General features: G+C 47.5%; 2 protein-coding genes across 2 annotated transcripts; one reads left to right on the top strand and one right to left on the bottom strand.

Moving 5' to 3' along the window:
- Positions 1-998: 998 nt before the first annotated feature.
- kcnj11l (potassium inwardly rectifying channel subfamily J member 11, like) lies at positions 999-6,658 on the top strand. Its single transcript, XM_070971862.1, has 6 exons — positions 999-1,231; positions 1,914-2,076; positions 2,601-2,840; positions 2,927-3,196; positions 3,587-3,794; positions 4,531-6,658. The coding sequence occupies exons 1-6, from the start codon at positions 1,152-1,154 to the stop codon at positions 4,959-4,961; spliced, it is 1,392 nt and encodes a 463-aa protein (XP_070827963.1). The 5' UTR covers positions 999-1,151; the 3' UTR covers positions 4,962-6,658.
- A 12,203-nt stretch (positions 6,659-18,861) lies between these two features.
- LOC139337317 (zinc finger protein 862-like) lies at positions 18,862-26,961 on the bottom strand. The gene is made up of 7 exons (XM_070971861.1): positions 26,788-26,961; positions 25,031-25,107; positions 24,446-24,705; positions 24,268-24,335; positions 23,575-23,762; positions 21,930-22,448; positions 18,862-21,159 (listed from the first exon to the last, which is right to left on the bottom strand). The coding sequence occupies exons 2-7, from the start codon at positions 25,056-25,058 to the stop codon at positions 18,998-19,000; spliced, it is 3,225 nt and encodes a 1,074-aa protein (XP_070827962.1). The 5' UTR covers positions 25,059-25,107; positions 26,788-26,961; the 3' UTR covers positions 18,862-18,997.
- Positions 26,962-26,992: the final 31 nt, after the last annotated feature.

Raw genomic sequence — 26,992 nt, 5'->3', positions numbered from 1 at the left:
GTACAGTAGTACTACACTTACTGATGTTATCTGGTTAGCTAATGCTTCCAGCTAACATTAAGTTCAGTACATCAGTTAGCTCGCTTTAGCTGCTGTTAGCTAGCGTTAGCTAAGTGCTAAAACGCCCAGCTCTGCCCTGCAGTCAACCTGCTCAGCATCCCGCAGAGATCAGTCAAGCTCAACACATCCACCCAAAGCACCGGAACAGAGTAAAATATTTCAAAATAAAAATCTCTTACGTTTGTTTAAAAACCCTTGAAGCTAGTAACCATTAAAAACGGATCCAGACTGTTTCCAGAGTCGACATCATATTCACAAATGTCACATCAAGTAAATTCATGTGATTCATTTCTGGTTTTAAAAATAAATCTGTTTTAGATTAGACATGAAACAATTTTTGATTAGTCATCTAGAAACAGACAGAAATTGACTGAAGACAGAAGACATTTTTAACATCTGTCTGCTGGACACATTATAAAAATCGTGATTTGTGATTCTGGGCAAAATTAATTGAACTGACTTGACTGGCAGTACTTTTATTATAAGTTTAATTTTTCAAGCCAACATGTCAAACATGTCTTCTTCTACTTTCAGGTGACTGTTATAAACTTCTTGGTTGTCTTTAGAGACAAAATGATTGATCAATTCACTTAGAAATAATTATCTAAGAATGAAAACAACCAGTAGTTTCTGCTCTGCCTTGAATTTTCTGGCATTTCATTGGCTTTTATTGCTTTGACCTGTGATTTGTGGTTGTGTTTGACAGTAACGCAGCCAGTGACGGCAGCTGATCAATAGACGTAGTGAAGTAAAAAATGCTAAATTTGCCTCTGAAGTGTTCATGTGAAAATAAAATAGTGTGAAAATATTCAAAACTAAAGTACCTTAAAATTGTACTCAAGCCCAGTTCTTGAATAAATGTTCTTAAATGTTCTTTATTTCTTTTCTTTTTGTGGTAACATCTGGCTGGTCCATGTCACACCTGTCTTCAGGAGGACAAAAGGAGAGACACCAGGTCCTCCTCATGTCACTGGAGGCTCGTGGCCGTCAGTCTAGAAAAGGGCGCCTTGGTGTTTTATTTTGAAGGCCTTGACCGGAAGCTGTACCCTGTGCGGCGCTTTGATTTGACAGTGGTCCTGTGTTTGGGTTGGATGAAGGATGGAGGCCGAGTCTTGTTTCACGTCGGCAGAAATCAAAGCTTCTGCGGAGACTTCAGACGTTTGCTGAACAGGTAACGTGACTGTTTCTTACCTGCGTTCACCTGAACGTTCGTCACGCGGAGCTCAGAGAAGATCAGTGTGAAAAACAGCTGATGGTCATTGAGAGCAAACAGTGAGGACATTAAACCTGAGAGCTGCCTGATAATCCTGCCTGTGCTTTGAGTAGATGTGATGATAAACACGAAGCCAATAATCGATCAATACTTTCTACTGAAAACACAAATTCTCAACAAAATACTTAAAACCTTCAGTAAAAGTAACGATACCACAATGCAGAAATATTCCATTACATGTAAAAATCCTGCATTCAGCGTCCTACTGAAGTAAAAGTATTATCAACACAAGGTACTTCAAGTATCAGAAGTATTTTCTGAGAAATTATTAGATTGTTCAAACTGAAGCTTCAGCGTCAGAGCAGCAGTTTCCTGTTGGAGCTGCTGTTCTGATGCACGCCATCTGAATTCATACACAACAACAACAACAACAACAACAACAACAACAACAACAACAGCCGCAGCTCGTTTTCTGAGCCCTGAATGCAGCAGGTCAGTTCATGGTGAGTTCAGGTTCGTCTCTGCTCTGACTTCTGACTGAAGCTGCTGCTCTTTAATGACAAGAAACATCGGAATAATCTCACATTAAATAAAGTGAAGAAGTGTGTGTGTGTGTGTGTGTGTGTGTGTGTGCACTCAGCATCATGTTGGCCAGGAAGGGCCTCCTGCCCGACGGGTTCCTGCTGACCCGTCTTGCGGAGGACCAGAACCAGCTGAACCGCAGTCACTCCAGATCTCAGCGAGCCCGCTTCATCACGAAGACCGGATCCTGTAACGTGGCTCACAAGAACATCAGGGAGCAGGTACGCCGGAGGGGACGGCGGCAGTACTCCTGCAGTATTATGTCGTATTATTACCAAGTATTTCACGGTACACAAACCACAAACGCTCCAGCTGACAGCTCGTACTCGTAGCCGCTGTTAACAGCTGCAGATCGACTCTCTGTGAGTGACTCATCATCCGGTCAAAGTGCTGAGCTCCTTCATCACCATCATCATCATCATCAACAGTGCTGACATCATCATTCATAGATCTTCAAAAGCTCTGAAACGTTCATGAAGGGGAACATCTGATGCGTCACAGTTACGTAACGTGTGAGAAAGACGCGTGAATAAAAGATAAGAACCGATCAGCGTTCAGCCTTCAAACACAGGAAACATTAATGACACCAAAGGTAAACAGGACACGCGTTCGATTCCTGCTCCGTCCTGAAGATCTTTGAATAATAAAGATGATAAAGTGAAAGAGAAGTCCACAAAGTCAAGTCCACGTCTCGCTTTCCTTCCTGCCCAGTTTTACTTCCTGTTGTCTTCTTCGTGGGTTTCAGGGTCGGTTCCTGCAGGATGTTTTCACCACCATGGTGGATCTGAAGTGGCAGCACTCCCTCCTCATCTTCACCTCGGCCTTCCTCTGCTCCTGGATGCTCTTCGCTATGGTCTGGTGGCTCCTGGCCTTCGCCCACGGAGACCTGGAGCCTCGCGATCCAAACGGCGAGCCCGGCCCCGTCCCCTGCGTCACCGCCATCCACTCCTTCACCTCGGCCTTCCTCTTCTCCATCGAGGTCCAGGTGAGAGCTGCGGTTGGTCTGGCTGAGTGATCCAGGTGCGGCTGTTCGTGGTTGTTGTGGTTGCTGTGATGTGTCGTCTGCCGCAGGTGACCATCGGCTTTGGTGGCAGGATGGTGACGGAGGAGTGTCCCCTGGCCATCACTGTGCTGATCATCCAGAATATTCTGGGGCTGATCATCAACGCCGTGATGCTCGGCTGCGTCTTCATGAAGACGGCACAGGCCAACCGCCGAGCAGAGACGCTCATCTTCTCCAGAAACGCCGTCATCTCTACTCGAAACGGTCGTCCCACCTTCATGTTCAGAGTCGGAGACCTGAGGAAAAGTATGATCATCTCTGCCACCGTCCAGCTGCAGGTGATGCCTGCACACCTCAGCTGAGCTAGGCTGTGTTCACATGGGCCAGACAGCAGGGACATTAACGGACGCAAAAAGACCACGAAGAAACGTTAGAAAGACCACGAAGAGACGTTAGAAAGACCACGAAGAGACGTAAAAAGACCACAGAAACGTTAAAAAAGACCACAGCCATTGTGGACAGAGCCATGCTAGCTGTGTCCCACTGTTTCCAGTCTTTATGCTAAGCTAAGCTAAGCTAACCGTGTAGCTTCATATTTACCGTACAAACGTGAGCGGTGTCAGTCTGAACACAATCAGCATGTTTCTTGAAATGTTGAACTCATCCTGAACCAGGTTCAGTCGCCCTGAACTGAACTGTGGATGTTAAGACTGAAGTTTTCCCTCCAGGTGATCCGACGGACCGTGACGGCGGAGGGCGAGGTGATCCCGGTGTCCCAGCTGGACATCCAGGTGGAGAACCCTCTGAGGAGTAACGGCATCTTCCTGGTTTCTCCTCTGATCATCAGCCACACCATGGAGAGAGGGAGTCCACTGTACGAGCTCTCCGCCCAATCGCTGGCCTCCGAGGACCTGGAGATCATCGTCATCCTGGAAGGTCAGGAACCACGTAGACCTGGATCCTGTCAGCAAGGATCCACAAAATAAAAATGCTTTAAACAAGGAACGACTGAAATTTGTCTTAGTTCATCATAAAGTGAAAGAAGATTTAAAGGAATAGTTTTTGAAGTGGGGTCATAGGAGGCGCCTGTCCACAGTCAGTCTACAGTAGATCAGCTCGTCCTTAGTAAGGACAAACAAAGAGTAGGACTGACACTGAAGCAAAGCAGTGTCCTGCTGTGGACATGTCCTCTTACCTAAAAGACTGAATAGACCAATGACCCCAAAAATGAGTCCAGTGTAGAGTCCAGCCACAGGCGTACCGGACCTTCTGCGGACCTTTGTCCTGATGTGGTTAGCGCTGCGTAACGGTCGCAGGTTGGTTAGCTTTAGGAAGAGACCACTTAATATATGTTCGTCTTACTGCTGCTGTACGTTATATAAGTTAAAATAAGTCAGACAGCTATCTCCTGAATGAAAGTCCTGTGTTTATTTGGCCGTCTGTCCACTCCACCTGACTTCCTCCTTTGCTCCCGTCATAATTACTGTCACCACTAGAGGTCGCAGTTGAACAATAAACATATATTTGGGTCATAATCGGCTGCTTGCACAGTCAACCTGTTTTTCTGGTGATGGCGGGCTGGTTGTGGACGGGTCAGTAGAAACGGATCAATCGAGATGATCGGAAAGCGAACCGGTACAATACGACTGAAAGTCCCTCTCTCTCGTTTCAGGTGTGGTGGAAACAACAGGGATCACCATGCAGGCTCGGACCTCCTACATTCCTGAGGAGATCCTGTGGGGGAGGCGCTTCGTCTCCATCATGACAGAGGAGGACGGACGTTACTGCGTCGACTACTCCAAGTTCGGTAACACGGTTCCTGTCAGGATGTCGTCTCTAAGCGCCAAGGAGCTGGACCAGACCAGGGGAGTCCAGGAGGGCGGCTCCGACACCCACCTGCAGGGCTGGGGGTTGGTCCGAGCCGGCAGGGGAGGCTTCCGCAGAGGAGGCCGGGCGTGTGATGGCTCCGCCCCTCAGCCCTGGTACACCCAATCAGAGAAACCAGAGAGAGAGGCTGAGCAGAAAGGACAGAAGAAGAAAGTGCAGCTGGAAGTGATTGGACGACAGATCGACAAGGACGGACTGGGAGAGACGAGCGACTGAAAGCCAGGAGGCAGACGGCGTGTCCACACGGTTCCACGCCACATGTTCCACGCCACATGTTCCACGCCACATGTTCCACGCCACATGTTTCACACCACATGTTCCACACCACATGTTCCACGCCACATGTTCCACGCCACATGTTTCACACCACATGTTCCACACCACATGTTCCACGCCACATGTTCCACGCCACATGTTCCACCCTGCATGTTCCACGCCACATGTTTCACACCACATGTTCCACACCACATGTTCCACGCCACATGTTCCACGCCACATGTTCCACCCTGCATGTTCCACGCCACATGTTTCACACCACATGTTCCACACAACATGTTCCACGCCACATGTCCCACACAACATGTTCCACCCTGCATGTTCCACACCACATGTTCCACGCCACATGCTCCACGCCACGTTTCACACCACGTTCCACGCCACATGTTCCACGCCACGTTTCACACCACATGTTCCACGCCACATGTTCCACGCCACATGTTCCACACAACATGTTCCACCCTGCATGTTCCATGCCACATGTTCCACGCCACATGCTCCACGCCACGTTTCACACCACGTTCCACGCCACATGTTCCACGCCACATGTTCCACACAACATGTTCTACCCTGCATGTTCCACGCCACATGTTCCACACCACATGTTCCACGCCACATGCTCCACGCCACGTTTCACACCACGTTCCACGCCACATGTTCCACGCCACATGTTCCACACAACATGTTCTACCCTGCATGTTCCACGCCACATGTTCCACGCCACATGTTCCATGCCACATGTTCCACGCCACATGTTCCACTCAGTGCTGAACTCCTCACACAGGCTTCGTTCCACATCCTGTATTTCGCTGAGCAGAGGACGCAGCATGAAGACGTCCCTCCGTCCTGAATCCTGCGACGATAGATTGTCACTGCCTGTCAAACTTCAGCGCCTACAAGCGTTTTTCTGAGGATGTCGTTTTCTTCCTGGAGCCGTTTAGGTTGTCTGAGTGTTTTCAGGCTGTAGCTGCTCCCTCACTTCCTGTATATTCAGAGTAGACCTACAGACTGTTTCCTGTAGATCATCTGAGCAGCCTCCATGCTCCTGATAGGCAGAGTGTGATGTGTGCAGCGACCTTCTCTCTTTATTAACCATGATCCCCTCATATAAAGCCCAGTGTTTGTATGTGTTATACAGGACGTTCCATAAGTCACATATTAATTTAAATCCTGTTTCTCTGATTTATGAGACGTGTCTGTAAGCTGCTGTGTATTTATGATGTTTGAATAAATCCGTGTTTTGTATTTGGTGTCGTGTTGAAGCAGCGGATCGTTAGTGATGATCAGTGAAGTCAGTTTGACGTCACTTCATCAGACGTCAGCTCTCAGAACATTCATTCAGCAGCTCTTCTTCATGTTATTCTGTTCACATCAACACATCTTCAGCTTCAGTGTGCTCCACGTCCACAGTTCAAGCTGATGAGAGACGCACGTCGACTTCAGACTCATTCAGTTAAAGCAAATGTTTGTAGAATCAGGAAAGCAGCTGCAGACACGGCTCCAGATTTCACCAGGATTATTTTAATCTGAACATCAACAGCGTCCTGAATCAGATGTAAAAATACCACAAAACAAAGAATTGTCTTTTTCTTGTATTTATTGTTAAATTGGAATAAAGTATGAAATATAAAATTAGCAAACGAGGAGAGAAAGTTATTCTTGGTTGACCTGAGAACCTGTAAGTACACAGCACAGAAAACACTGTTTAGTTCATTTTAGCACTGAACTACAGTAACATCCGACAGCACCACACGCTCAGCAGGGACGCTGCCAGCGCCAGGGCCGGCGTCGCCGTGGGAACAGTGATGCCGGAGTTGCAGAGGTTGCTGCTGCAGCAGCGATAAGTGAAGCCGGAGATGGCCGGAAACATCTGGGTGAGACGAGAGTTATCGCAGTCTGTGTACCTGATACACTGACGGATGGTCTTCCCACCTGGACAGGAGCGCACGCGCGCGCACACACACACACACACACACACACACACACACACACACACACACACACACACACACACACACAAACCAAAGCAATAATCAGCAGATTCATCCGGAATGAAAAGAATCATTAGTCGAGTAAAAGTATTTAAAACAAAACATTCGTCTGTAGACGAAGTGACACACTGACCTCTTTCACTCAGAGATATACAAGAGTCTTCATACGTGCACTCCTGCACGTTCTCACAGCGGCCGGTGTAATCAGAGCACTTATAACAGCGAAGTCCAGAACCTGGGGGGGGGGGGGGGGGGGGGAGAAGAAGCTGAGTTTGCTTCGTTGAGCTCGTCCAGAGCTGACAGTGACCATCACCAACACGCTGAATGAAACTTTCAGATTTAACTTTCTCGCCATCACACAGTAATGCAGTAATACTGCGTTTGATGTTGAAAGTGATACTTCTTTTGAGTAGCTGCATGAATTCATGCTTGTACAAGTATTAACGCTGGAAAAAGCATGAAAACACAGACAGAAACAAACCCTGCAGCCTGATGCACCTGTCCGCTGTCCACCTGTGGCCTCACCTGTGACTGCCTCTGTCCTCATGGACAGGCTGTGGAGCTGTCCTCGTGGACGCTCACAGTGACTGCACATGTGGCTGAAGCTGAGTAAACCCTGATCTGACTCTCTGACATCTGTTTCACTGTGTAAATGAATATTACTCCATCGATATGTGTGTGTTCTGTGTAAACACCTTTTTAAAGTTAAAAAAACACCCCTGAGAGGCAGAAACGCAGTATCTGTACTCTGTCTGGCTGTGTATTACTGCATGCTGGCTGTGTATCAGTGCCTAGGCTGCTACTGCACTGACCAGACAGCTAACATAAGACGGCTATGTCAAATGAGCAAGCTTGTGAGAGCCTCAGCTAGCCTTAGCTAAAGCTAATGCTAAAGCTAACGCTATGCTCAGTTATTGATCTGATTATTATTCCACATAATTAAATGAGGCAGCAGCTAAATCAGTTCATGATGGAGAAGAAACAAACAGCTACACACGTGCTAAAGTAGCTAGCTTAGCATAAAGGTAGTTAGCTTAGCAGAGAGTTAGCTGTCATCTCATTTTTTCTCTGGTGAATTTCATGATTCAGTAATTAAATTACACACTCACACATATTCACCATAAATATGTAAGTCAGTATTAATAGTACTCAGAGAGAATTAAGCTGCTTCTGTGCTGGTCAAGCTAGTTAGCCAGCTAGCTAGGCTAACTAGTTAGCAGTAAAGAAATGTTCGTTCTGTGTCTGTGTTCATTCACCATCATTTTAGCATTGCTGCTGTCCAAGCTAACGGGAGCTAACGGGCTAACTGTGAGACGGCGGTGACGACGCCACACTGTCGTCTTTTCTAACAATGTTAAAGCTCCAAACTGATGAGCGAATCAAAGTGTTCATGACTGAATTTATCAACAAGTTTAACTTAACTTGCATTATTACAGCTGTGCTGTCCTGAACTGTCGTTCATGACCTGTTTGTGTATAAAATAACAGCTACATTAACGAACATGAGCTCTATGACGGCGTGTCGATGGAGGCTTTCTCATAGCTCATAACGTGGAGTCCATTAGAGCAGAGTCCTGCCGCCATGACTCTTATCAAACATTGATGAAGTGATGAGGCTGCTCTGAGAGCTCTCTTTATGGACGTAATGCTGCTTTAATAACAGCCATTAGGATCAAACGTCAGTGGAAAACATGCCGAGTGCGGAGCTGAAGTCAAACAGACGATTATTAATGCAGCGAAACCTGCTGCTAATTCTCTGAGTGGTGTTTCAGAGGACTGAGACGTCATCAGGGAGGCAGTAAAAGCACTTCATCCTCTCAAATCAACCTCAGGCGATGGTCAACATCCGACATTTCCTCAGCGTCACTTTCACGATGCTGCCAGCTTCTGCTTCAGCCGTCCGTCAGAAACTGTCAGTCAAACTACGTTTAGACTCAGGACACATTCAAACTCTCAGCTTTCTCCCCTGAAAAGGACGATAATTCACATGAAGCTACTCAGAACACCGACCTGGTTACTGAACAACACATTTGTCAGATTTCTGTTCAGACTTTGCAACAAAAGGTCAAGAGAGGTTTAAGATTGAAGTAAAAGTACACGTTAATACACAGCAGCAGTACTCTGAGACAGACTGAGAGGACTTTAAACCTTTGGTTAATAATCAATCAGAAGTTTGTTTTGTTAGTTTGTTCTGGTTTTCAATGAGTGAGCACAGTGGAAATAAACTATGAGCTCTGACAGTTTGACTGAGTGACTCATCTGTTAAAATACATCCAGCTGTGCTTCAGAAGCCACTGACTGAAAGAGAGAGGAGGCATCAGAGGAGGCATCAGAGAGGAGGAATCAATGAGGAGGAATCAGAGAGGAGGAATCAGAGAGGAGGCGTCAGAGAGGAGGAATCAGAGAGGAGGCATCAGAGAGGAGGAATCAATGAGGAGGCGTCAGAGAGGAGGAATCAGAGAGGAGGAATCAGAGGAGGAATCAGAGGAGGCATCAGAGAGGAGGAATCAATGAGGAGGAATCAGAGAGGAGGAATCAATGAGGAGGAATCAGAGAGGAGGAATCAGAGAGGAGGAATCAGAGAGGAGGAATCAGAGAGGAGGCGTCAGAGAGGAGGAATCAATGAGGAGGCATCAGAGAGGAGGAATCAGAGAGGAGGAATCAGAGAGGAGGAATCAGAGAGGAGGAATCAATGAGGAGGAATCAATGAGGAGGAATCAGAGAGGAGGAATCAGAGAGGAGGAATCAGAGAGGAGGAATCAATGAGGAGGAATCAGAGAGGAGGAATCAGAGAGGAGGAATCAGAGAGGAGGAATCAGAGAGGAGGAATCAATGAGGAGGAATCAATGAGGAGGAATCAGAGAGGAGGAATCAGAGGAGGCATCAGAGAGGAGGAATCAGAAAGGAGGAATCAGAGAGGAGGAATCAGAGAGGAGGAATCAATGAGGAGGCATCAGAGAGGAGGAATCAGAGAGGAGGCATCAGAGAGGAGGAATCAGAGAGGAGGCATCAGAGAGGAGGAATCAATGAGGAGGCATCAGAGGAGGCATCAGAGAGGAGGCATCGTGTTCATGGATCATTTCAGAGTGTGAGGTGTGTGTGAGGCGTGTGTGAGGCGTGTGTGAGGCGTGTGTGAGGTGTGTGTGAGGCGTGTGTGAGGCGTGTGTGAGGTGTGTGTGAGGCGTGTGTGAGGTGTGTGTGAGGCGTGTGTGAGGCGTCCTGCTTCACTCACCTGAATGAAACATCCCCATGAAACAGAGCAGCAGGAAGAGTCCACAGAGCTTCATGTCGTCTCCCTGCAGGCGACGAGAAAAACCAGAAGAAGCAGAAGAAGAAGAAGAAGAAGCAGAAGAAGAAGCAGAAGAAGAAGAAGAAGAAGAAGAAGAAGAAGAAGAAGAAGACGTCAGGCTGGAGCAGCGGACGGTCCGGCTGGTTTGGTGTCTGCTGTGTTGCACTGTGACTGTGAGCTGCAGAGAACGGCTCTTTGTCCAGCGGACCACAAAGACTGCCTGTCTGGCCAAACGTCCTCCTCCTCCTCCTCCTCCTCCTCCTCCTCCTCCTCCTCCTCACTGAGGCTTTATTCTGGCTGTAGTACTCTGGGTATGTACGCTGCCTGTCGTCTATTTAAAGGTCTTCACACACCAGTCGTCTGTTTCTCTGCTCACAGCAGAAGAATATAAACAAACAGAAAATGTGTTTGTTATTTTGTGAATTTTCTGATAAACTCATACGAGCAGGACGACTGTGACGCCGGTGAGGTCAGGAATGATGAGTGTGTTGAGTTTGTTCTTCATCGTGTGGCTTCAGGTTTCCTTCAGACTGAGCTGAGCTGCTCTCTGATGCTCAGAAAAGCCTGAGGTTAGTAAACCTGCTCATGACGCTCAGACGAGCTGCCTCATCAGTGTCTGACTTCCATGAAACAGAAGCAAAAAACATGGCTTTCATCAGACTGTTGTTTGGTTTACGCGTGCAAATAAAGTTAATGATCTGCTTTTTTTACATTAAAGGAAATAAATAAGGTACATTTAAGAGGTTTTCTTTGCTGGAGGTTGTTTGATCTGATCAAGGTTTGGTTGGAGTCATGACACCTAGCTACCGTTAGCAAGCACGCTAACCGCCGCTCATCAGCGCAGAGCGCAGCGTTAAAATGGCAGCTGCTCTCTGGACCGAGACGCTGGCGTGAACTCATTTTTCCCATGAAAACATGAAAATGAAATGATTTAAGTTCGTCTTGAGCTGTTTCGACCCGGCAGTCGACCAACCACAGGCGCTTTTCCACACATGGGTAAGCTAACAGCTAACGTTAGCCTGCTGCGATTGAGTGACGTGTCTGACAAACATGACGTCATGACATGACGGGAGCTGATTGGTCCGTTACTGTTTGTGGTCCTCTTGGCTCGAATAAACAAGACGTAGAGTTTCAAGAACGGGTGTCACATTCACTTGTATTGCACCGTGAAAAGTTCAGAGGAACAGACAGAAAAACACTTTCCTGCAGCTTCACCACTCACAGACAAACACGACAGTTCCAACAGCGCGGGCATTACTTTCTGAAATACTTCTTATTCACATGAACATCAATCATATCTTTGACAATAACATACAACCGTGGTTTCATACCTCGGTCCGCGTGCAGGGCCAAGCTTCAGGGGGTGGGCGACAGCTCTTTCCGCTAGCCTCGTGCTTCGTAGACCAGCCCTTTCAAACCGCGTGCGTACAAAACAAAGACGAAGAGGTAAACAACGAGATCCTCTAACATGGACACAGGATACATGGCTAACTGTAGTTCAAACAGTTACCTGTTCCCTCGATGATCTCCAGACTTACAACCGAAAAACAGCACGGAAAGTCTCGAAAGGAGGAAACAGCACCCTTTCAAAATAAAATATCGTAACAAGCCAAAAAGTGGCAGTGCAGCGCGAGATTAATGGACAACAGACCCAAATAACAATCACAGCAGAAGTAATGTTGAAGTCATTTACACTGTTGTCATACACGTGCTGCCGTTGGATGACCAAGTGATGAAGTGATGAAGAGATGAAGAGATGAAGTGATGAAGAGATGAAGTGATGAAGTGATGAAGAGATGAAGTGATGGAGAGATGAAGAGATGAAGTGATGAAGAGATGAAGAGATGAAGTGATGAAGTGATGAAGAGATGAGGTGATGGAGAGGTGAAGAGATGAAGTGATGAAGAGATGAAGTGATGAAGAGATGAGGTGATGGAGAGGTGAAGAGATGAAGTGATGAAGTGATGAAGAGATGGAGAGGTGAAGAGATGAAGTGATGAAGAGGTGAAGAGATGAAGTGATGAAGAGATGAAGAGATGAAGTGATGAAGAGATGAGGTGATGAGGAGATGAAGTGATGACGTGATGAAGAGATGAAGTGATGAAGAGATGAAGTGATGAAGAGATGAAGAGATGAAGTGATGAAGTGATGAAGGGATGAAGAGATGAAGAGATGAAGTGATGAAGTGATGAAGAGATGAAGTGATGAAGTGATGAAGGGATGAAGAGATGAAGAGATGAAGTGATGAAGTGATGAAGAGATGAGGTGATGAGGAGATGAAGTGATGAAGTGATGAAGAGATGAAGTGATGAAGAGATGAAGAGATGAAGTGATGAAGTGATGAAGGGATGAAGAGATGAAGTGATGAAGAGATGAAGTGATGAAGTGATGAAGTGATGAAGAGATGAAGTGATGAAGTGATGAAGAGATGAAGTGATGAAGGGATGAGGAGATGAAGTGATGAAGAGATGAAGTGATGAGGAGATGAAGTGATGAAGTGATGAAGAGATGAAGAGATGAAGTGATGAAGAGATGAAGTGATGAAGAGATGAAGTGATGAAGTGATGAAGGGATGAGGAGATGAAGTGATGAAGAGATGAAGTGATGAGGAGATGAAGTGATGAAGTGATGAAGTGATGAAGAGATGAAGAGATGAAGTGATGAGGAGATGAAGTGATGAGGAGATGAAGTGATGAAGTGATGAAGTGATGAAGAGATGAGGAGATGAAGTGATGAGGAGATGAAGTGATGAGGAGATGAAGTGATGAGGAGATGAATGCATCAGTGATCCTGGAGTGGGTCGTTCTGGATAAAGACTGGTCTCACTCTCACTTGTGGTATTTTAGTGTATTTCAATGCAGATACTTTTGTACATGTACTTCTGTTGGCAGCAGAGTATTTGTACACTGCGGCGCTCGTCCTCTCTGACGTGGGTTTGGCATGTGAGTGTCTTTGCATGTTGGACGCCTCAGAGGCAGCAGAGGCATTCACTGACACCACAGTCCTTCAGTCCTAACCTTCAGATGTGCCTCGCTCTTCCTCCCACTGACACGCTTCATTAGGCTGCACTTCTTCCTCACTCTGCTTTTCTGTCCTTCTGCTGTCTTTGTTAAAGAAAATATTTGAAGTGATTATCAATAAAGATCTGAATATTTTTCATGTATTTTGGGCTCCGGCCAGTGTTCTCCTTTCTTAAATGGACAAAGTGAGAAGTCAGACTTCAAGCCGAGTTTGTGCTGAACGAACGGAAACATGAACTGAACCTGAAACATCAACAAACAGATAAAAAACTCAAACGTGAAATAATCCTGTTAAACAATGGCTCGTGTGAAATGTGGCACAGCAGAAAACCGCTGACTGACTATGATGAGACAGAAAGACAGCCTTTTCTCTGCAGGTCTGGTGGGACGGATGCTCATCATGTATTGGTCCCAGGGTGTGACAGACGCTGTGGACAGAGGAGCGACTATCTGCGTCCAGCTGCTGTCTGAAGCTGCAGGAGGCCTTTGTCCAAACGCTGAACTGCTTCAGTCTGCCTGCAGCTCACAGCGAAGACAAACGATAACACTGAGGGACACAGCGGGACCGTGGACAGACACCACGGCTCCTTTCTGTTCCCATGATTCTCCATCAGGAGCCACAAAGATGAATAAAGTTTAATATGTGAACCAAATGTTGCAGAAAGACACGTCTGCCGGAGGAGGACATGGCCGCTGCAGGTTGAACTCTTACAGACACTTTAGAAAAGAGTCAAACAGACTTCAGTCCAGCAGCGAGGACCTGGACACAGATTTGGACCAAAATGAAAGGACTCAGGCTCTGAGTCCGTCAGGTTTTATGGTTTAAGAGCTTTAGTGAGTAAACGTGCTTTAGCTGAACGTCTGTTGAGAATGAACTCGTGGTTTGTTTTGTCGGCTGATGAGTTCAATGTCTTGTTGAAACCAGCGTCTGCTGCAGCAGTCTGAGTTCAGGCCAGTGAGTTTTTGATGCTGAAGGCCGGACCTGCTGACACATTCATGGATTCATAACGTGTTAAACTTTCCTGTGATCCCTGTTGGTCTGTGTGTGGGCAAACTGACGTCTGAGTGCACAGGTTATGAAATGAAAGCAGAGCTCATGTTTGTCTGACCAGCTGACCCTCGTCTGTACTCTGGCTTTATGTTTACTGTGACGGCAGACGGGACAGACGTACGTCATCTGTCTCTGTCTCTGCTGAACTGTTTCAGCTCTGTTTCACTGCACGACTTTCGATTCTGTCGACTGTGTTTTTTTACTGTTACCTGAGTAAAGGACGTGGACGTCCTCTGCACTCAGTCTGCACGTCACACTTTAAGGACAGCTCTGCTCAATGAAGCTTCATGATGCGCTTCACATCCACTGAACTGCTTCAGTTGGACAGACGGGAGCCAAACAGGAACAAAGTCAGCTGGGAGACAGGAGGGATTTCTGACTTTGGTGTTTTAAAGCAAACACTTGTGATCACGTTTGTTTCCAGACGTTGGAGGAAAACGTGAAGAAAGCTGACGTCAGCCTGCAGGCAGCTGCAGACTCTGGCTGACAACAGATGAACAGACTCCTGTGGACAAAGATCATTTCATTCAGCCTCGCCCGCAGACAAAGAGCTCCCAGTCTGACCACTGGCCAGCGTCCGTCCGCTCCCAGTTTGACCACCGGCCAGCGTCCGTCCACGTTCTGACACCCTGTGACGACTGGGAGGACTCATCGTCTGAAACGCAGCGCTGGCTCCTCGTTCGTGAAGACACTGTCCTGAGGTGTCGCTTCCCTTCCTGCCGGCTTTGTCTCTGCGCGTTGACGCGTCTCCTCCGTCCTGCAGACTCGAGTCCAGCAGGCTGATAAACTCTGCAGGAGACAGTTTGTTCTCCCTCTGAAAAGCCGTTCGTGCTCAGCCAACACTTCCTGCCACAAACAAAACAACTTGGCTTTGATGCAGAAGTTGGAACAGCCGGACTCTGACCTCTGACCCCGACTTCCTGACCCCCCTCACCTCCTGCTGGGTTCCTCTGTGGACTGCAAAGACTCTGCATTAAAGGAAAAGTCCAACATTTTGGGAGCGATGCTGGAAACTCTTCTTCTTGGACACATAATCCAAACGTCAACACGCAAACTTTTATTTTCTATAGAGTCAAACCTCCAAATGTGTCATCAGAGCTTTTAAAGTGCTGAACATCAACACTGCTGTCCATTCAGTGAGGACACAAACCCAAAACCTCACATCCAACTGTCTCATCGATATTAAACACTGTCTTACACTTTCATTGTTGTGTTTCACGTCATGGTTGGACTCCGATCTAAAGTTCGCTCCAAACTGCTCGACCGTCCAGCTGAACACAGCGGCAGAATGAATTCACTGCACGTCAAATGGGTTTTAAAGTGTATTTTAAAGCATTTCAAACAGAACAAACAGTGAAAGAAACATCAGGTAAGCACAAATGTTGTTTTGCTTCGTCTGGAACCAAAAACAATCTCACAATCAGCAAACGTCCGACATGAGCAACTTAAAGCCGAGTCCACTCTGAGGAGGCGGCGTCCGATACAATCAGCCAAACGTCGGTTTAAAGGAGAGCAGGCGGCGTGAGGAGGAGCTCGAGGAGGAGCATGAAGAGGAGCATGAGGAGGAGCACGAGGAGGAGCTCGAGGAGGAGCATGAAGAGGAGCACGAGGAGGAGCACGAGGAGGAGCATGAAGAGGAGCATGAAGAGGAGCACGAGGAGGAGCTCGAGGAGGAGCATGAAGAGGAGCACGAGGAGGAGCATGAAGAGGAGCACGAGGAGGAGCTCGAGGAGGAGCATGAAGAGGAGCATGAAGAGGAGCTCGAGGAGGAGCATGAAGAGGAGCACGAGGAGGAGCTCGAGGAGGAGCATGAAGAGGAGCACGAGGAGGAGCTCGAGGAGGAGCATGAAGAGGAGCTCGAGGAGGAGCATGAAGAGGAGCACGAGGAGGAGCTCGAGGAGGAGCATGAAGAGGAGCATGAAGAGGAGCACGAGGAGGAGCATGAAGAGGAGCATGAAGAGGAGCACGAGGAGGAGCATGAAGAGGAGCATGAAGAGGAGCACGAGGAGGAGCATGAAGAGGAGCATGAAGAGGAGCACGAGGAGGAGCTCGAGGAGGAGCATGAAGAGGAGCATGAAGTCAGATGTTTGTGGACCGAAAGGAAACGTGATCAATAAACAGTCTTTCTGCTCCATCCAATCAGAAAGAGCTCAGGCGGCGTCCTGCGTGCGAACGTGACGCTCTCACGCCGGGGTCAGTTTTCTACCCGCATGCACAGATCGACACAGACGTGCACGATAAACCAAGGCAGAGCGGCTTCACCGGAGAAAATCACACAGCAGACAGAAAGTCTGACATCTGAGGGGAAAACATGGATTCACCTCCTCACTGACAGCCAGGAGGAAGCACAGAGCCAGAGGCAGGAGACTACTAGCTTAGTTTAGCTTAGCTTAGCTTAGCATGAAGTCTGTCAAAGATCAAACAGTCAGTTCATTTTTTAAAATCTCTTTATCGTCTCTTTGTTCTTTTTATTCTTGCTGAGGTGAATCTGCCTGATGTTCCATCAATCAGGTCTTTTCTCTCTTCAGAGACGTCTTTGCAAGTGTTGGCGGCACATTTTGGAGCTTTGTGGGAGCCAGGCTAACTGACTCAAGCTAAGCTAAGCTAACAGCGTCCCAGCTGATTACTGTGCCCCCCCCCAGCCCAGCCCAAGACGTCTTACAGTCACATTTTAACTGTTACCTACTTGAAGTGAAAGCAGGTACAAAGAAAGTCGGCCGTTTAAATTGAGCTGAATCGCCTTCATCGGCGTTAACGCTGGATTTCATTCAGACGGAAATGTAACCGTCATGTTTCAGGACTTTGCTCTCACTTCCTTCAGTTCTCCACATGAAGTGAGAGCTTCTGTTCCTGACGTAAACGGCTCGTCATTATTTCCAAATCGTACGTCATGAAAGCAGATTTAACACAGCGACACGAGACTCAGATCTAAACTCTCCATCGCAAAGGGAAGCAGCAGATTTCCCAAAATGTCTAAATATTCCTTTAAGTTCAGAACACAAAGCAAACTTTACAAAAACTGATAAAAAAGCAGAATTGACGTCTGCCTGCTGAGATCTTTGTGTCTCAGCTCAGCGTGTCTCCATCTCAACAACGATGATAAAATACCACTTAAATGTGCACTAAGAGCGTCGGTTTACTATCATCATGCAGTTTTTAAAACTTATTTGAATTATTTTAGGTCTGAGCTTGAAGTCACCCTGCTCCAAACACCAAAACATGAAGAAAAAGATTTCAGATATATCATATATGCAGCAGTAAACATCTAAACAAACATGGCAAAGTACAGCATGGCAGAGCGGGATAGCACCTTTAGCTTCGCTTCTTGCATTCGATTATTTTGGCACAATCATCAAATCCCAGAGAAAAATACTCTCCTTAAAAACTGGCTCGAAAGCATTTACAACATATACAGTTTATACAGTATTTACAGTGTGAAGCAGTGTTCCTGTAGAAATATAAAGCCTCTATACATCCAACACTGCAGCTGTCTCATCTCTGTCAGGCACTACATGACCGAGCAGCCCGGAGCGGCTCCACAGCTCGACGTCAGCTCCACACTCATCGACGGTTTTTATCCAGCAACAAGAGCTTTATTATAACACATGACGAGTGCGGGGCCACTCGGTCGCCCTCCGTGTGACGATGCTCATCAGTCAGAGAAGGAAGCTGAACATGGAGGCCCCGGGCCCCGGTCACAGCGTAGCACCGACAGCAGCAGTTTGACCTGCAGCTGTTGGTGGATGTTTTGTGTCTCTTTGTGGTCGTTCTGTGTCTCTGACGTCCTCCTGCATCTCTCTGTAGCTGTTTGTGTCTCTTTCAGTGGCATCTACAAGTAAAGCCCAGGGGCCCGACTGTGAGCTTTACCTGATTGGCCAGTTCTGTAATCCATCATCCATCCATCCATCCATCCATCCATCCATCCATCCATCCATCCATCCATCCATCCATCTATTCATCCATCCATCTATTCATCTATCTATTCATCCATCCATCTATTCATCCATCCACCCATTCATCCATCCATCCATCCATCCATCCGAACAGAGGTTTCCCTTAGAAAGACTTTGTCCAGCGGTGTAGAACCATGGCTCCACCTCTTCTGTCCGACGGGTTTGGCACCTCTTTGGTAGGCGGGGCGGCTTCGTGGTATCCTTCGATAGTATTTCACTGCAGAGAAAATACTGCAGTGTGTGAATCGAGACTTACTGTGACTGTTTGCTGAGGTTTAGTCGTTTTCCTTTTTTAGTAGTTAGGACCAAATCTGCGTTTTTGACCTGGAGCCACATGGACAAAAACAATTTACAGTTTGTTCACTTTCAGCTCTTTGTTGTCTATTTTTCTGACTGATTCAGGTTGGTGGAGGTAAGTTACTGGAACAGCAACTATACTGATACTGCGTAATCATATTCGTGTATATTTGTGTTTTCTGTCTAAACATAAATTGGTGGCTGTAGTATCTTATCTTCGTATCAGCTTCTTTATTTTCCATGTGCTCTCTGGTAACTGCACTAGTACCTCTGTTTGGGAATCATTGGTGTCAAGGAGCAATGCTGCCTCACTGTTAGCATTAAAGTTGATCTATAGTATTATTATACTGTAATATTACACCACTGGGCTTTCCTGTTAAATGTCAGGGTAGAACTCTGTGTTGACGTCAACGCTGTGTAAGACAGACTTTGGATCAGCAGCTGACATCCTGTTCAACACCTCAGCCGACAGAGAGTAGCTGCTGCCGGACTTCTCCTCAAACCAGCTGTCCAACGCTCGCTTCCCATCAAAGTTAGAGATGGGCGGTCCATTAACTGCCACGGTCAGCAGGTCATTCATCTGCTCCAGAGTCAGCCGGGAACGATTGTTCTTACACATCTTCTGCAGAGACACTCGGCCTTTATCGCAGCAGGCTGTGGAACTGGGCTGGACCCTGACGACCTGCACAATCCGGTTCAGGAGAGGAAAACGCTGCTTGTACCTGCAGATGTGACTGATGACCTCTTTAAAACCATTCATACTGTAGTAGTCTGCTTTCAGGTCCTTCCACTCCACCACCAGGCTTCCCCTGGCCTCTGTCCTGGCCTGGGAGCTCTCCTGACCCCTGGAGGAAATGGATTCCAAATGGTTGAATATCATCAGGATTTCTTCCTCCCCGTAGGCTTGTAGGTCCTCCCGGTTGTGGGGCCAGGTGGACAGGTCCAGGACTTTGCAGGCTTTGGCAAATGAACGGCTCTGCAGGTCCAGCCTCTGAGACAGGATGCCCTGGCTCCTGCTGCAGATCTTTTCTCGGATGGACTGAAACTTGGACTCTGCAACACGCAGGTTCTTCAGAGCAACACCGTTGAAACTTTCACGGAAACTTTCTTCAAACTCTTGCAGATACTCTCCGGGGCAGTCCACCAACTGGCCAATCTCCAGGATGGCCTCCCCTATTTTGGCTTCCACCTGTGACACCAGCAGGTACTCTCCCTGGAAAGTGAAGGCTAATCGTGAGAGAACCGCTATGATGTCCAGAAGGAAGTAGATGAGCTTTACTGACTGATAGTCCATGAGGAACTGGAGGAGGGTGAGGGCGATGGCTGCAGCATCAGCCCTCTGCGTCTGGCTGCTGATCTCCTTAAGATGGGCGACTACCTCCAGGTAATCTTTGATGAGTGCGTTAAGGACATTTGGTTCTCCTATGATCCATCGAATGGCTCTGATGTCTCCTAGGAACTCTGTCTCCTCTGACAGCGTTGGAGCACTGGATCTCAGTTCGGCCATCATGCGAGGGGAGTAGCGGTAGAAACTGAGGAGCTGCTTGAGGTTGTTTTCCAGATCCTCTAGGCAGGAGAGCTCCTTCCCACTGATCGCATCCAGCACCTCCAGATGGGGCCGATGGATCATAATAGGCAGGCAGAGGATCCAAGGAAAAGTCTTTTGTACAGCGATGTACAGGTTGGCTCTCATTCCTGAAGAGATGTTGGTGCCGTCTACACCTAGACCCACCACCAGCAAGTCCTGAAACCTGAGGCCGAGGACACTGAAGGCACGATCCATAGCCTGGAGATACCCGTCAACATTGACCATGCTCAGTCTCTGCAAGGACAGGAATTCTGTGTTCGGCGAGCCCTCACTGGTAAGGAACTGGACATAGACTGCCACCATGTCTGAGAAAAGGTCATCATTTTGGGCGTCCATTATGACACTTAAGAAGGGAGACAGGCGCATCTTCTCAGCCAGGTCTTCTTTCAAAGCACGGCTGATGTGGTGGATGAGGATCTGACAGTCTCCTTCATTCATGTACTGGTCCACCACTTTGAGCTCACACCTCTTCAGAAGCTCTGCCAGTGGACGGAGGTCAGAGAAGGGCCGACCCTCCAGGGCCAAGTGGTACGCTGCGTTGAAGAGCATCATCATGTTCTTGCACATCTCCTCTGTCTTCTCTGGATGCATTCGCAGCTTGTACAGCTGCAGACACTTCTTATGGAGGTTGCTCTGGCTGTGGAGCTTGATGGTGTGGATCTTGAACTGCTTGGAGCCGATGATAAAGGCAGATGTTCGAGATGACTGGACGGTGTATTGGCGGCAGACATGGCACCACATCTCATTAAGGGTTGGTGAGTATCGAAGAAACCAGAACTTTTTCAGCCACTCCTGCTTGAAGCGGCGAATCCGTCGGCCTCCTCCGGTGGGAAGCTTTGACGGATCCTCTGGAGAAATCACGAGATCTGCAGCAATCGACTCATCAGCTGAGTCCACATCCTGGTCGTCTTCATCAAGACCCACCTGGGTGGGAGTCAAAGGCTCCATCCCTGCAAAGAAAAAACACATTCAAACTTCTGTGACTGGCTTCAAGTTATTGTTGTTTGTACAAATATTCGTGCTCCTAAACCACTAATTCTAAGGACTTCAGTGATGCTCTGACTAGCACCACCACGAGGTTGACGCTTGTTTTAACTTTTCATCCAACATCAGTTCAAAATCTCACCCGCAATCAATGATGGTTTCTATTAACCACGACCACCAATTTTCCTGAATGCTTAGCAGTAATTTTGCATCTGAACTGAACCCAACTTTAGCCACAGAAGCGGGAGATGGGAAAATTGTCCTCTGAGTCATTTTTATCCATATTGATATTAAGTGTCCTTCACTTCAGTCCAGACTGAAACTACAACTTTGAATGATTGTGATGAAATGTGGTTCAGATGTTTGTTGCTCAGAGGATGAACTGTAATAACTAATAAGGCTGAACTTCTGACTTTCTACATTCCTGCAGAACTAATGACTTTCCCATCAGCCTCAGTTGTATTTGCTGATATGTTAGCACGCTAACATGCTACACTAAGAAGGCAAACACGGTTAACATAGCATTTGCATGGTCATTGTGAGTATGTTAGCATGGTGATGAATTAGCTCAAGCGAAGCCTCTCAGAGCTGCTAGCGTGACTGTAGACGCAGCCAAGAAGACCTTCAACAGACCAGTTCCATCGCTGAAGGAAACACACGGAAGATTTACAAAATCAAACTGAAATCCTTAAAAAACAGGAACTTTACGTTCCAAACATCATGTTTCAAAACGTACCTTGAAAATCTTCAATGGGGCCTTGCTCAGGGTGGGGTGGGGCCTGATCGTGCTGGGCCAGGGTCCGTTCGGATATGGGTGGACCAACCGTGTCCCCCTGTTCCGCTCTGAGACGGGACAGCTCCTCCTCCAGCTCCAGGATCCTCCTCTTCAGTCTGACACAGTTGGGGCAGAAGGAGGTGGAGGGCTCTTCGCTGCTCTGGTTCTCCTCCTTCTCCTCCACCTTCAGGTCAGGAACATTAAAGCTGCTTTCAGCAGAATTAGACCCCGACCGGAGAACTGCTATTTTACCCTCACCGGGGAGGGAAGGCTGGGACCTGGACTTGCTGGAGTTCTCTAGAGAGGCCTCCAGGACATCTTTGAAGATGAGGTCGATCTTCTTCCTCTTGGCAGGAGGCTGACTGTCTGCTTCTTCGCTGGGTTGTTTGCTGGGGCTGGGTTTGCCCTGCAGAGCTGACTGCAGACACGGAGACTTAAAGTCCTTCTGAATGTTGGGCAGGACTGCCGGCTTCCCAATATCTGGAAGTAAACGGCTTTCTTAGCTATGTCGAGCAAAAATGGAGCTTGTGGTTGCACAATTTAGCAAATGAGTTATTAAGTCAAACATATAGGTCAAATTAAAGGGAAGCAGGTTAAAAAACAAAACAAACAAAGCTTCAGATTTAGTAACTGATCTAAACCGTAAACTCTAAAACTGATGGCCTCATATTAGAAAGACCACACAGCTCAGATCACAACAGTTTGAGTGCTGCAGTCATGAGTCAGTGTGATAACAGCGACGGGAAATTCAGACGTTGTTACAGCCCTGAGATGTCGGGGCATCGCAACACTGCAGAAAACACATGCAAACAGTCAAAATCCAGGCAGTAAAGAACTGACAGCGTTTAGAAACAACACTGCAAAGAGAGAAGACAGACACAGAGAAACAGGAAACCACAGGAGCTGTTTCCTCAAGTGATGGACAAAACACATCCCCTAAAGAAACTGAACATTTCAGATGTTTTCTGTGATCTGCTGCTGACTCCTGACAGGCAGACCACTGAGGCCGAAAAAGCAACAGCTCCACCTGCTGGACAAAAGAGGTCAGGCCTCATGATGTGACGCATTTGTCTCCAAATAGAGAAAAAAGGGATTTAAGTAACTAAGTACATTTTACTCTTGTACTTCAGTGAAGAGTCTGAGTACTTCTTCCTTCACTTGTTCTTAATCACAAACACAGTTCAGATTCGATTAAATGCCAACTAGCAGAATGTGTGAGCTGCCAAAGACGCCAACATGATGCAGATCAGTGCTGGCCAAAGTGGGGCCCGTGGACCAAAGCTGGCCCGCTGTGAGGTTTGATTTGGCCTGACTGATGTTCCTTACCATAAATAAACAAATACTAATATGAATAACTTTATGCTGTTTTATTTTCGTGAGGTAAAAATGCTCTTTAGATATGTCGGATCCTGGATTATTAATTATTCTTTATACTCTGAGCACAGCAGGTGTTTGCTTCTGGCCTGTGGTCCACCTGCCGTACACCAACATCTCCATTATCTAACCACTTCAGTCAGCACTGAGTCGACTCTGAAGCTCCGCTGTGGTCCAGCCTCGACAAAAGCTCTTTGTTTACTGAGCTTCACAGGCTACCTGTGCAGCTCACCTGAGTCCAGGTTGCGGTCGATGCTGTCCTGAGAGACGCAGTGAAGTCGCTGGATGTAGTCTTCGCTGTACCAGACCCTGAGTTTCTCTCCCGCCACCAGCGTCCGACACGCTCTGAAGTAGATGCTTTTATGGTGTTGAAACGCTGTCAAGTTCCTGTCGCTCTCCTCCGACGAGGTCCGGACGAACCTGCAGCTCAAAGACCAACGAGAACGTTTAGGATTCACGTCATTAACACGGTTTGGTATTTCGGATGCTGTGAGAGGACATCAAACTGAAGACTTCTAAAAAACTTCTTCTCTCTCTGTGATCCCGCAGACGTGCTGTCAGTCAGTCATCTGCTTCCTTTTCTGCTTCAGTCGGAGATTTCCTACATTTACCAGAATGCACTTCAGTGAAGTGATGCCGTTCGCAGTAACTAGATATTTTAGCAGTAACAGTACTTCAGACGTTTGATGGTAAAGCCGTGATGTTGTTGGTCCGACTGCAGTGTTAATGAACAGCTCCCAGCCAATCAGAAAGTAGCATCGTCTCCAGCCACGGTTCATGTGTTGGTGACTGATGAACCGGAGCGTTTGATAAAAGACTTTAATGTTGCTGTTTCAACTCTTCTGATGAGACGCTTATTGAATCCGCACAGAGAGCAGATTCATGCAGACTTGGACAGAAAATCAAAAACTAAATGAAGCTTTACCTCATCCAGTTGGCTTTGGTCTCATCGCTGCCATCGATGGACTGATACGTGTTGTTAAAATCAACTATCTGGAATGGTGAAAACAGAAAAAGCAGAAAAGTAGTTCAGAACCGGACCAGCTGGAAACTGTGACTGGTCTAGACTGGTGCTTAACTGGTCCTGGACTGGTTGAACTTACGATCCAGGAGAAGAAGCCGGAGGACTTGTCCTTGGAGACCAGCTCTCCCTCGTACGGACCGAACACTGTCCCCTTGGGGATGTTTGAATCCACGCAGCGAACATCCACCTCGTCCCCCTCGGCGAACACCTCCAGGACCGACGGGACGGTGAGCGCCGCCCTGTTGGCCGACCCCAGGGCCGCAGGTGTATCAGGGACAAACAGCGGGGGCCCGTGGGACGGACACTCCTTCTGAAAATAGTCCTGGCACTCCTCGCAGACTGAAGGACAAATATCTGATCATTAAAAGGTGTCAGCTTCACATTTCAGGATATTTATGCAAATCTAAATATTCATGAGAAACATGAACAAAGCACTGCTGCATGCTTTGAGCTACATGCTAACATCACTGCTGTCTTTAGCATGTTGGAAATGAGGCTGAGGTATTTGATCATAAAGCAAAGCCTGGATCATGGAGGATCAGCACAGTCAGAACAGCTGATCCTGAGGGGAGCATGACGTCAATCATCCAACAGCTGCTGAGCTAACTGCTCAGACAATAAGCTAATGTTAGCATGCTAACACGAAGCGAAGTGAAGAACTTACACCAGAGGTCCAACGACCGCTCGCTCATGTTGGAACCATGTTGGTAGAAACTCAGCACGTCGTCGGCTTCACACCCTCTGCAGAGCAACAACACACAGTCTGTTACTGACAAGCAGCAGCGCACCTGTTCTCACAGTGGACAGGTAAACCAGAAAAGTCGTACAACCAACAGCACTAATGATGACGTCTGCACGTTGGCTGCACGTTTGATTCAGCCGACGTGTTTTTTCTTTTTAAAATACAGATACAAGATGAGTGCAACATTTTACAGTGAAGACATCGACCAATCAGCGCTCTCTGGTGGACAAACTGTACCTGAGACACTGTTCGCAAAAGACCTCAAACCTATTTTGATGTTTCTCTGCTGGTACTTCCTGGTGACTGTCAGCCAACAGATAAACTGATCCCAGCATGAGGTTTGAGGTTTTGTTGGTCTGAGCAGATCTGAACCTGGAGATCTGAAGCTGAAGGTCTGAAGCTGGACGGGACGTCTCACGCAGCCTCAGCAGTCGACCTCCAGACACGTTTTTATGCAGACGACATTATTCTTCATGCTTATTCTCCCTCTGTGGGTCAAACTGTGTCAGACCTCCAGTGAGCAGAAATCCTTCACAAACCTTTAAGACGAACGTTTCTCCTGAAACTCCTCCGATCACGACCGACTTTGGTAAATTAAAGGTCTTCAAAGGTCTTGAAGAGAGGCGTCGGTGGATCGTTTTAAAGGTCTGTTGGCTGATGTGTTTGTGCTGAATTCTGCTTTGGCTGCTTATTGTTTTCAGTTTTATTGTTGTTGTTGTCCATCTTTCCTCTTGTTATTTCACTTTTTCATCATTTCAGTGCTTTCTTGCTGTGCATGGTCGTGCCAGACGTGGCTGCTGGTTGTTTTACTGGACGTCTTCCTGTCTTCGCTCTGCTGCTGTCGTTTGTCGTCTAACGCGTGTGAACGTGAATTCAGGCCGTTGCTGTAAAACAGTTTCACGCTCCGTCAGTTCTCCCTGAACGAACAAACGCTGACGATCAGCCGGACACGAGCTCGACCTCAGCGACATGTTTTATTCTGTTTGACGCTGAAAGAAACTGAGCTGTGAACGTGGACTCAACTGGAACGACACGTCAGAACATATTTATGGTCGAACTATATTCTCCTGAAAACTGCGAGAAATATGAGTTTATTGTGGATTAAAGTCATTTCATGTGAACTTTGTATCAGTCCACTGCTCTTATGTCTCTAATATCTTCATTATTGATTCATCAGCAGATGATTTTCTTGATTTTTTCTTCAAAACGTCTGAAAAGAGTGAAAAATATTTCTCATATTTTCAGAAAAATGAAGGTGAATTTTGAGGTTCAGCCTGACGTCACACACAAACCGTCCCTCATATTTCGGCTCTCAGTGCCACAGGCTGCTCTACACCCAGCAGAGGGTCCACAGAGTCCAGGTCCTGGCTCCTCTGCGGCTCTCATCACACTCCGTTGGTCCTGACTTCTCAGGGCATCAGATGATGAGAGGCTTCCTCCTCCTGCAGGAGGCTCGCGGGTTAAAACTCGTCCCTGCAGCTCGGAGGCTCAAACTCTGCACGAACACACGGACTGAAGTTCGCTGAACTCCGACGCTCCCTGAATTCAGCGGCTCTGCGGACGATCCGCGGCTCGCTTTTAATCTGCGCCACGCTTTCGATCTGCAGGCTGCTGGCAATCTGCCTGCTCCTTTCGGAAGCCATTTTCGCTGGCCACAGTGGCTACTGACACAGACCCACCTTGTGCAGACCCGCGGCGGGGACACGGAGCCTCTGTCCCGGTCAGGCGGACTCTCCAGCCCGCGGCCGCCGAGCACCGACCCCCGGCCGCTGGCTGCGCGGCTGCCCGCCGACGCAAAGTTTCCCGTTAATTTTTGCAGCGACTCAGTCGCCTCCCCGAGCTTTGACCACCATTTTTTACCACAGGAAATGACATGGAAAACGG

This window comes from Chaetodon trifascialis, chromosome 10 (assembly GCF_039877785.1).
Source record: "Chaetodon trifascialis isolate fChaTrf1 chromosome 10, fChaTrf1.hap1, whole genome shotgun sequence".
NCBI lineage: Eukaryota > Metazoa > Chordata > Actinopteri > Chaetodontiformes > Chaetodontidae > Chaetodon > Chaetodon trifascialis.
Note: the sequence above shows the minus strand (reverse complement) of the source record. Positions and strands in the feature narration are given on the sequence as shown.

What these genes read in the sequence shown, in the direction of transcription:
- kcnj11l (XM_070971862.1), top strand. Translation starts at nt 1,152, where the DNA reads ATGAAGGATGGAGGCCGAGTCTTGTTTCACGTCGGCAGAAATCAAAGC. An exon ending in TTCAGACGTTTGCTGAACAG is followed by an intron (nt 1,232 to 1,913) that starts GTAACGTGACTG and finishes GTGTGCACTCAG; the next exon opens with CATCATGTTGGCCAGGAAGG. An exon ending in CTGCCACCGTCCAGCTGCAG is followed by an intron (nt 3,197 to 3,586) that starts GTGATGCCTGCA and finishes TTTTCCCTCCAG; the next exon opens with GTGATCCGACGGACCGTGAC.
- LOC139337317 (XM_070971861.1), bottom strand. Translation starts at nt 25,058, where the DNA reads ATGAGCGAGCGGTCGTTGGACCTCTGGT. An exon ending in ACCAAAGCCAACTGGATGAG is followed by an intron (nt 23,763 to 24,267) that starts GTAAAGCTTCAT and finishes TTTGAGCTGCAG; the next exon opens with GTTCGTCCGGACCTCGTCGG. An exon ending in CGACCGCAACCTGGACTCAG is followed by an intron (nt 22,449 to 23,574) that starts GTGAGCTGCACA and finishes GTTTACTTCCAG; the next exon opens with ATATTGGGAAGCCGGCAGTC.